The sequence below is a fragment of the Temnothorax longispinosus genome, chromosome 9 (genome assembly GCF_030848805.1).
Source record: "Temnothorax longispinosus isolate EJ_2023e chromosome 9, Tlon_JGU_v1, whole genome shotgun sequence".
NCBI lineage: Eukaryota > Metazoa > Arthropoda > Insecta > Hymenoptera > Formicidae > Temnothorax > Temnothorax longispinosus.
In genome coordinates this window covers 14,802,877-14,813,768 of record NC_092366.1, presented here as the reverse complement: position 1 = coordinate 14,813,768, position 10,892 = coordinate 14,802,877, and the positions used below count along the sequence as shown (strand labels likewise).

At 33.1% G+C, this 10,892-nt stretch overlaps 1 protein-coding gene across 1 annotated transcript; it reads left to right on the top strand.

Moving 5' to 3' along the window:
* The first annotated feature begins 9,258 nt into the window (after positions 1 to 9,258).
* Positions 9,259 to 10,386, top strand: LOC139818540 (uncharacterized). Its single transcript, XM_071787269.1, is given in 6 exon segments — positions 9,259 to 9,415; positions 9,757 to 9,775; positions 9,777 to 9,826; positions 9,829 to 9,977; positions 10,064 to 10,135; positions 10,138 to 10,386. Coding segments are annotated over 6 exon segments (696 nt in total).
* The last annotated feature ends 506 nt before the right edge of the window (positions 10,387 to 10,892 follow it).

Here is a 10,892-nt window from a genome sequence, read left to right as displayed (position 1 = left end):
TTAAAAAATGTGTAAGTTATTTGATGGATAAAATATTATTTAAAGAAAGTATTGAATTTGGCGATGATCAGTGAAGAAGTTACCGATTTCTGCTCAAAAAGTTATATGTATAAGTTGTATATGTAATTTCATATAGAGTATCATTAAAAGAAAGTTGGTATTGAATTTGGCGATAATCGATAAAAAGGTTCTTTCTTTATATTGAATTTTTCAAAATTTTAAATGCCTTTAACTCAAGAATAGCCTAGAATTGCCTTTAACTCAAAAATAGCCCAATATTTCAAAATTTGCAAAAGTTATAGCAACCACGGACATTTCTAAAATATTGTGAAATTCAAAATACCAACCTTTTTTTAATGATACTCTATATAAAATTACATATACAACTTATACATGTAACTTTTTGAGCAGAAATCGGTAACTCCTTTATCGATCTTCGCCAAATCTTAAAGAATTATATATGAAATAGGGGTAGAAAAGACTGAAGAATATAATAAAATTAGAAGTAGTCTAATATTTCAAAATTTGCAAAAGTTATAGCAACAACCACGGACATTTCTAAAAAAAATTCAAAAATTTTTTAAAAAGAACTCCTTTACGATTATCGCCAAATTCAATACCAACTTTCCTTGAATAATACTCTATCGATAAAAAAAAATTCAGCCCGATATATCAATATTTGCGGAAGTTAGAGCAACTACAAACATCAAATCCGCACACACACACACACATACACACATACGGACATGCGATTTTAATGCGATATTTCGACATTTTAGAACACTGAACATATTAACATCAAAAACTCAAAAAACAATCTTTTCTTTGGTTTCTTTGACCCCTATTTCAAATATAAATCATTTAAATTTGGGTTGATTAAGGCCGGTTTTCACACGCAATGATTAGTGGCGCCAACTGACTGGCATTCATTGGCGCCAGAACCGACTAGCAAACTCACAAGTATTTACACAGTGATTGGCGTATACTATGGAAAATATTTAACATTTATTAAACACACAGTAAATGACAGCAAGCATATAACCTCCAAATTTGAGGTTATATGCTTTGGCCAATAATCGCCAGTAAACGCCACATTACTAGCGCCAGTTTGTATCAAGTGTTTACACTGGTTTACACTTGCATTTTTACTGGCGTTAGTCGACTGGCGCGGCCTGGCGCCACCAATCATTGCGTATGAAAACCGGCCTTTAGACCCAACTTTATACGCAATCAAAGGTTTATATTCGAAATTCACGAAAACAAAGCTTCTATAATTTTTCTCGTTTATTATAATTTACATCATATTCGAAAACGCGTCTTTTTATTGGCGGTCAAGAAAATATTTGCTTTTTACATACATATAATAAGAAAGAGATATATTTTTCTAATAATTGTAGATTATTTCTTGACTCCCTGTTTTTTTTTACATTGCGTTTTAATATTCTGCTAAAGAAAACATTTTGAACAAACAAAAAAATACGTATCTCCTTATCTATACTAATATATAAAATTCTTACGGGTGGTGTGTGTTTGAACGTTATTAACTTAAAAACTATTGGACCGATTTTGGAAAGAAATTATACCAATATGTTCCTTGAAATCTCAAGAGTGCTATAGGGCAATTTAATTTGGCGGTTCTTTTTTAAAAAAGTGATATTCTTTAATTTATAGCATTTTTGTGGATTGGTGTGTATGTATGGTTACTTAACTACTCATTCGTTAGTGGCTAAATTTTAAAGTGGTATATATGAAATAGGGATAGAATTTTCCGGGTAGTGCCATGATGTGTATAGTTTTTCGTTACCGATTTTTGTAATTTTTCTAATTTTTCGGAAAATAATTGACCGAATCTTAAAGAATTATATATGAAGTAGAGGTAGAATTTTCAGAGGAGTGCTATAAAATGTATAATTTTTTGTTACCGATTTTTTGGAAAACGGAATAATTTAATTTTACATTAATCTACCGATTTATCGATTTAGTTAAAACCGGTCCGCTTTTGTTGAAACAGGTTCAAAAATTTTAATAATTTAATTATACATTAATCTACCGATTTATCGATTTAGTTAAAACTGGTTAAAAAATTTTATTAATTTTTTGAGGATGGGTTTAATTGCCACGATGTGTATTATTTTTCGATAACAATTTATTTTTTTATGTAGGATAAGTTGCTGGTTTTATATAATATTATATGTCAACAGTCACTTCATTTCATGGCTGTCGCAAGCGATTATATTTTAACAGTATATTCGCATATAGAAAAGTTATTGCAGTTTTCTTGCAATCGGTCAAAGACGAGAAAGAGAGAGAGAAAAAGAGAGAGAGAGAGAGAGAGAGAGAAAGAGAGAGAGAGAGAGAAGAAAGAAAGCAAGAGTGTGACAAAGAAAAAAAGTAAGGGTGTATTTTAAATATCAGTCTCTGTTTACTTTTCTTTCTATCTCTCCAAATTTTTAATGATAATCTTATCTATATAGATGGCAAAATCATAAATGTGCAAATTTTTACACATCTTTTCGCTTTGTCAAAAGAAAAATTTAAGAAATACATCTTTTAGTGTTTATAGGCGATTTTTGGCGTGACTCCTGGTATAAGCAACCAAAGTGTACCAAACTGCACCAGCCCCAACAGCAACCACCGATAGAAGCTTTAGTATATGTGTCTTTTTTTCAATTTCCAGTAATTTACCTGAATCCTGGGGTTTAGACATAACACTTTTCAGATCCATGTATTTCGTGAAAGTTGGCAGTCTAGTATATAATATAGCTGTGAGTGTGGACCCATACAGAAGTGGTGTGCGCTCACTAACCACGTGTTCCAACATTTTTTTCTTTTGTGATTTTTTTCATTTTACACAGAAAAATTTGAATCTGCTTAGCTGATAAACAGTAAGTAGTATAAAAATCGACAGAAATAAGTTTTTCTGATTAATTTTTTGGTTCAGTCCCGAGTTAAATTTCCGATAATTCTCTTTATTTACTATGTGATCCTTAGTTCAACTTATTGTTAGATCGCTATATAACCTAGCTGTATCGAACAATGAGATATAAGATATATTAAATAAATAAGAAAATACATTTCAAAAAATTTTAGTCACTTATTAGAAGCGTGAGCGTGAATGTAGCGAACGTAAGCAATTAAAATTTTGCAATTTCCTTTTATTGGTGCTCGTGCACGCGGTGCACGCGTGTATGCCGTATATATGTTCTACTACCACATGATGGAACACTACCACGTGGTGGAATACACTGTAACGTGTATCGGAAAATGAGATAAAAGATACCTCTTTTTAACCCTCCGTCCGTCTGCAGGTTTGGTCTGAGAGAGCCACTAATTAATGTGCTTTTAAAGAAATAACTTCGTAATCGGAAACGCTGACGGCCTAAATGCTGCTGTTTACATATCGTGCTCGGACTATTTTTATAAGTTTATGAAAACATAAACTAAATAATACACATACTTTTGATAAAAATTTGATATTATGATTATACCAGAATATACTTATTTTCAAACTTTTGGGTCTGTCAGACCCACCAGGCGCATGGAAGGTTAATTAAGTAAGATAAAAAATACATTTTGGAAAATATTAAACCCACATTCTACAATAGCTGTAAGAGCTCTAAATTTGACTAACTGTAGTCGATTATTATTAGATTGTAAGAATCTTATTAGTCAATAGCTCACTGCTTACGTCTTACATCTACTCTTACGGCTATTGTCGAATGGACCTTGGTCATTTAGAATTAAGGATGTTTCACGTATTATATATAGTAGGTATAATTTTGTTTTCTTGATTAAATAGTGTAAAAAGCTAGTCTCAGGATTAATGATTCATAAATAACACGTTATCATTGGGACAGAAAAAGCGTAAAAATCGCAATTTTGTACTTTTGCAATTTTGTCCCATTTTTGTACTTGATATTGTTTAAATAAATCATTGAAAAATTGACAAAAAAATATTAACAGAAAAACTTAAAAAACCGTAATTGCAATTCTTGATGTCATAGAAGTGTACCATAAAAATCTCATTTATTTTTACTGTACAGGAGCAGAGCTACATAATATGATATTTACATGGGGAGTATATCTATATAACAATTTCTTTTAACCCTTAACTAGCACGCGGGGTGTCAAACACCCCAAAAGTCACCAATGACACATTCCAATACGTTCCACCTGGCAGAAATCGTCAGTGCCCTTCCAAACACAATTCGAATCAGGACGTATAAAATTGCTGGGGTGCTGAACACCCCAAGAGCAGAATTTTTTTGAAGCCTCAAAACTAAAAATTTCATAGTTTAGGCTAATGGGTATCATTTTCCAGTGTTTAATGATGTATGTACTTGATTTTTTTCAAGCCCATTGGAGCCTCCATTTCGCCAACGTTCAAAGTGTGTGGAGTGTTGTACATCACCCCGTGTGCAGATAACGTTCGATCGCGGACGTGTGCTAGTTAAGGGTTAAAGCAAATATCTTAGAAACGGGTCAGACAATCGATCGCAAATTTAACACAAAATTTGGAATATATAAGTACATAATTTCTGTAAATTTCAGCTTCATCCTTCTATTTTGACATAACCGATATACATCCTTAAGCGTAATGTGTGGTGAACAATCCAAATTTTACAATTTATTTTTTTTTTACTCGTGCACGTGTGTGCCACGTGGCAATAGAAGAACACAGAAATCGCTATATTTTAGATTGTAACGGCCTAACTTTGTCATCGAACGCGGACTAGTTCGCTGGGACGGGAGTTCGATTGAAAGGCCCAGAGACAATAACCAGTGTGATTGCATGCGAAATGATTTATTCGGTCTTAGTCTACAATTCGGTCTTAATCTACAAAATGATGTAAGCGCGGTATATTACAACGGCGGGGTAGTGCAGGCGCACTCGGCGCGACGCGGTGCGACAGTGGAAACGCGGTATTACAATCGCTTACGGACTCGGTATAGTACATACAACGGTATGATAGTGCAGGCGCACTCGGCGCGACGCGGTGCAACAACGGAAACGCGGTGTTACAATCGCTTACGGACTCGGTATAGTACAACGGTATGATAATGCAGGTGCACTCGGCGCGACGCGGTGCGATAACGGGGACGCGGTATTACAATAGCCTACGGACTCGGTATGTTACAACGGCGGGATAGGGCACTCGGCGCGACGCGGTGTGATAGCGGAAGGATAGAGCAACTTTAATATTATGGATTTCGTAGACTTTCTTGATAATTGCGGTAGGCGTTTAACGCACTTAAGATTAAGCGCTTGTAAATCTGTTGACAGTCGTACTTTACTTAAAATTTCAGAGATATGCAAAAATTTAAAAGGTATGTACGTATACCGTATATGAAGATTGTCAAGATTACGAGTAAATTGCATATATTCAAAACATATTTTATCTTTAGAATTGGATCTAAGTCATTGTTCTCGCATAGACGACGAAGGATTTTCGTATCTTGAGAGGCTAAGTGGTTTGGAGCATTTAATCTTTTTTAATACATGTATGAAAACTCAACGTCTTTGCAAAATACTGCGAAAAAATCCACGGATGCGTGAGTTACATTTGTCATCTATAGGTCCCATTATAAACATAAACACAGTTTTAATGGAATTAAGAAATTCCTGTCACAACTTGGAAGTAATATATTTTCCGCTTAGTTGTGATCTTACATCGCAGGGTTTGAACGCCCTCGCCGACTGTAAAAATTTACGAAAAGTGAAATTTTCCCTGTAAGTATGTCTTTTAATTTTCATTTGAAATACGTGTTACCGTATTTTTTATATCAAAATTTGTGTATTTGCTTCTCTTGCATCTCAATTATCTTGAAAAAGATGGCTATACTTTTTGTGATTGAAGTATTGGGATAATTATATGATTTTTGTTACAGATTTTCATGCCCAATCACTGATGATAGCTTGAACAGATTACTTTCTTCCTGTCAACGCCTGGAAGAAATTTTTTTGTCCTCTATTGTCCTTGTACTGATCGCAATTTGGAATTGCTAGCGTAGTGCAAAAATTTGAAAAAGTTATATTTTTTAAAGGTGTATTATGAAGGACCTGATAAATATTCCGTCATTTTCAAACAATGTCCTAAACTGCAAGAATTTTACTTCCTATTTGATAAGATTAGCGATGACTTAGTTAATGAATGGAAGAAAAGATATCCGCAAGTGTCCGTCTATACGTATTATTGAGATCTTAAAATTTCGGGTACATGCGACTCGCTCGATCGCGTAAAAATGCACGTGTACTTGACGCGAGATCGTGTCGCTTGATATTAGAAAATATATGGACATATATAATTAGAAATTTAATTGTTCTTCTTCATTCAGCTCATTGATCTGTCGACTTTAATTTGATCATCTTCTAATAATCTAATTGTTCATGTGACATTTGCCTCCCACATTGCTATCATCTATCGTAATTGATCTATCTTAAGGGTATTCTGGATAGTTAGTCAAAATGTAACGAAGTTGATAGAAATTTAATATCAAATTCTGTATTGTCTTTCAAAGTTCGAATTTCAAATCGATTTACAATTTAGATAAAAAGTTATCAATTTTTGAAAATCCGTTTTACAAAGGGTTTTACAGAGAAAAGTGTAAACATTAAAAAATGTTGCCAATATAATAATATTTTACACACAAGTAGTTCATCAACAAACAAAAATATAGCAACAAAATTTGAATTGATTTACAACAATTTTTTTGGAAATAAATAGTAGTAACAGTTATTTACAGTCACTAAATCTACGTCTTTTACATTCTATAAGATCTGTCGTAACTATATTTATATACATTTTTTTGTCTTTGGATCCCTGAAGAATTAATATCAGTTTTTAATATTTCCTGCATACTCCTGGTTGAGACGGTACCTCCAGAACATCCATAAGGATATTTCACGTATAGCTATGGCCGGTATTCATAGTCGGTTCTTATATTTATAAGACCGTCTTAAGTACAATCTTAAGACGTCATGAACCAATCACAGAGCCGTATTAGCATCTTAAGACATTACTTAAGACGGTCTTGAAATAAGAACCGACTATGGGCACGGGTACACCGGGACATTTAGGCCGCGGCCTATACCTCAAATTCAACCTAAAGTCTGACCTGAAGTAGTTTCGGCCGCCTATCAAATGTTTACAGCAGGCGGCCTAAATAATTTAGGTCGAATTTGAGGTATAGGCCGCGACCTAAATTCAAGGTGTAAACCTAGCCTATGAATACCGGCCTATATGTAGTATAATTTTGTTTTCTTAATTCAGAGCATTGATCTGTCGACTTCAATTCAATCATCTCTTCTAATAAATAATCTAAATGCTCATATAATATTCGCCTGCCACGTTTATATTATATATCGCAATTGATCTGTCTTAATCTCGGTAAACATTGTCGCATAGCATTTAAACAGGACACAGCAATCTACGATAAATTTAAATTTAATAATTAACACTAATTTTTTTTAATTTTGATAAAAAGATTAATTACATATATGTATTATCTTTAGCGTTACAATTTATCTGTTTCAATTATTTTTGATCGGCCATAATACATATTTGCACTCATCATCAAGCGCGTATTTTTTTATATTAAAAGTTGCATAACAAGAAGGAAAAAATAGAAATCCAATATTATTAGTATAAACAAAACAATTTCCGTCGCCAGCAAATAATTCAAAATATTATATCTCAAAAAAGAGACCTTATATAAGACCATAAAATTAAAGATTATTTATCGTATTCAAAAGGAAAATACGAACAAGTATAATATTGATTTTTATATAATTTCAATAACGCTGTAAAAGTTCCAAATAAAATAAGTCGTTATATTTATCCGACATCCTCGTACTCTTTAACTTCTTTTTCCTCGGGTAATAATTCGCTAACAACAGTAAAATTGATGTTTGGACTTATATAGTTTCAGCCAACATGGCGCGCAAACTATTTTTTTGTATGGGATGTGTTACTTTAATCCAAAATTCTAAAATACGAAACAATTTTGTACTTATTTATGCTGCACGATTTCTAAATAATATACAATTTTTTTTGTTTATTATAATTTACATCGTATTTGAAAACGCGTCTTTTTATTAACGGTCAAGAAAATATTTGCATTTTACATACATATATAAAAATAGAGATATACTTATTTTATAATTGTAGATCATTTCTTAACCGCCCGTTTTTGGTTTCTCCACAGAGACAGTCTCCATATCTTCGCTATGATTTCCGAGAAAAGAATATTGTAAGCAAACGTATCTTATCATCCTACATGACGCAACTCTCGTCCAAAAGCTGCATGCTCACTATTTCTATAATTATTGCATCTTTTTTGTGGCGCTGAAAAAGACGTGTACGAATCAGAACTGCGTTAAATTACTTTACAAACAATATTACGTACATTAGAAAATTATTTTTAGTGAAAATTATAATTAATATTTTTAGATATGCTTATCCATCAGAAATGTGCTGATGTAAAATGCGCTAACTCATATATATTATTAAGACGCTGCTGATCAAAGTACGATTCTTTTCTCGGAAATCATAGCGAAGATATGGAGACTGTCTCTGTGGAGAAACCAAAAACGGGCGGTTAAGAAATGATCTACGGTTTAATGTAATAACAATATATTTTTCTATATAAATTTATGGATGATTTGCCTTTGACGAAAATTCCATTAACTTATTTTGCACGTTTTAATTTTTTGCCATTAAATTGAAAATTTTACTCGTATTGAAAATCTATGGTTTTGATATAGCGACGTGTTACAATATCAGAATAAGTTGAGCGTTTCTCGTCTGTATTCTTATTTAAGTATTGCACCAGAGATAAGTATTATAAACCTGAGGAAGTGCAAATGCTTTATTCCGGTGCTTCGATTGATATGCCGCACATTCTTCGCAAAATTCCGGGTATTTCGAATGTATACGTCGCCGAGAAGGCTGTTGGAGTTGCAATAGCGCCTTTAGCCAATGATTATGTTTATCCTGTCATTCCCACGAGACAAACCATGCACAAAGTTATCGATCACACTCCAGTTTTTTTTTTCAATCACTTATCATCGACCGATAGAACATGTCTTAATTCCCGATCGAGAAAATATTTCATATATAAGCAGAGTTGGTACAATGATGGCCAAAGGCAAGCATTGATTCAGAAAGATCGTAAAGCGAAGCACCCCAAATTATTCATAAACAATTTCAAGACAATGATAGCGCAAATAAAAAATCGACGAATGATAATCTTGCTCTCATGATTGCGGCAAAGGCAATAGAAGAGATTCAACGTGCGAATGTCTTTGCGACATTAAATGGGACTAAGGAAGTCGCCAACCAGATATTAAAGAAGATTGTCGACGAATTGGAAGAAATTAAATCAAATCGAGCCACTAAAAATGAACAAATAGAAGGTCATAACATAATCTTAATTTGCTTTAATATATTAAATTTTAATTTGACATTTAATTATTAGGATATTAATTAGTAGAATATTAATTAGTAAGATATACTCGGCATCAAATATTAAAAAAATTTCTATGAAAATTTTAACCAGTCAATATACCTCCTATTGACAAATATTATAATAAATAGTTTGTAACTTTTTGCTGAGGAAAAACTAAATGGCTTCCTATAACTGACTCTATTGATAAAATTAAAATTAGAGTTTTATCTCAGAAATCTATGAGAACGTAATGTTAAAGCAATTATATTGCTATAAACATTTTGATCAATAATTTTCATCCTTGATCAGGATTGCCTTGCAAGATATCGGATAACTACTCAGGGTGAAGTGCGGATCGACATGAAAGTTATTAATTGCACGTAAATGTGACCCTCGCGAAATTGTCGCCTCCACCCGCTCATCAAGGTTTGCTGGATCCCGTTTGAAACCTGACCAGATACGCGCCGTTCGCAGTGGATGGACCGTTTTTTTTTTTGCTCGTCATTGACAATCGCACGCAGTCTCTAGCGGTTTACAGGTACGATATGCGACCGAGTAAATTAAGTCTTTCTGAAAAATGTTACACGCGAGGAACTAGCCAAAAATTTAAAAAAAGATCTACGATGATACGGGTGCGTGCAAAGTATGCCAGGGTATCAACACGATAGTAGGTGTTTAGTCGATTGCGATCGTCACCCGCAGGATTGCGAAAGTTTCAGATAGCTACAAAATATCTGTAATAATATATTTTGCCGGACTAGATTGTCGTTAGAAATGAAAAAGCAACACCGAGAGATCGTGCGATTGTTTCAGAAAGATAACAGGGACAACGGAAACGCCACCGAGATCTCGACGAATAATTCAGTACAGCAAAATAGCACGCTGCAACTGCAAAATAACACACTGCATCAATATAAAGCAGAAAAGAAAAAGATTTAGATATCTCAACGAAGATATGAGAAGACGATGGAATGAAAATAAACACGATCGAAGAATTCAGCGCTCCTTGCCGAAAAAATATAAAATCTCTTGCAGCAATAATATATATAATGTCAAAAATAAGTGCTAGCTTTGTGTTTCTTTAAATATTAATAAATGTATCAATATATATATGACATCATAACGTAATTTAATATTCTGCAAAAAGATATTTTGAACGAACAAGAGAAATATGTGTCTCCTTATTTTATGTATATTTTATGTAAAAGAAGTTTCAACGGATTTAAAAAATACGAGGTCCGAAGTCCCGAGGAATTTCTCGTCCGATTTAACGTGGAATTGCCCACGTACAATGGAGGACTAAAAAGTTGTTGAGTTTTAGAGATTCCATTTATATTTAATAACTAGTTATTATATATATAGTTATTATGTCGGCAATTACCAATTTTTTTAACATTTTAATATATTTGACATCTTGTAAATCACTGCGTAAGCCGTGTGCATTG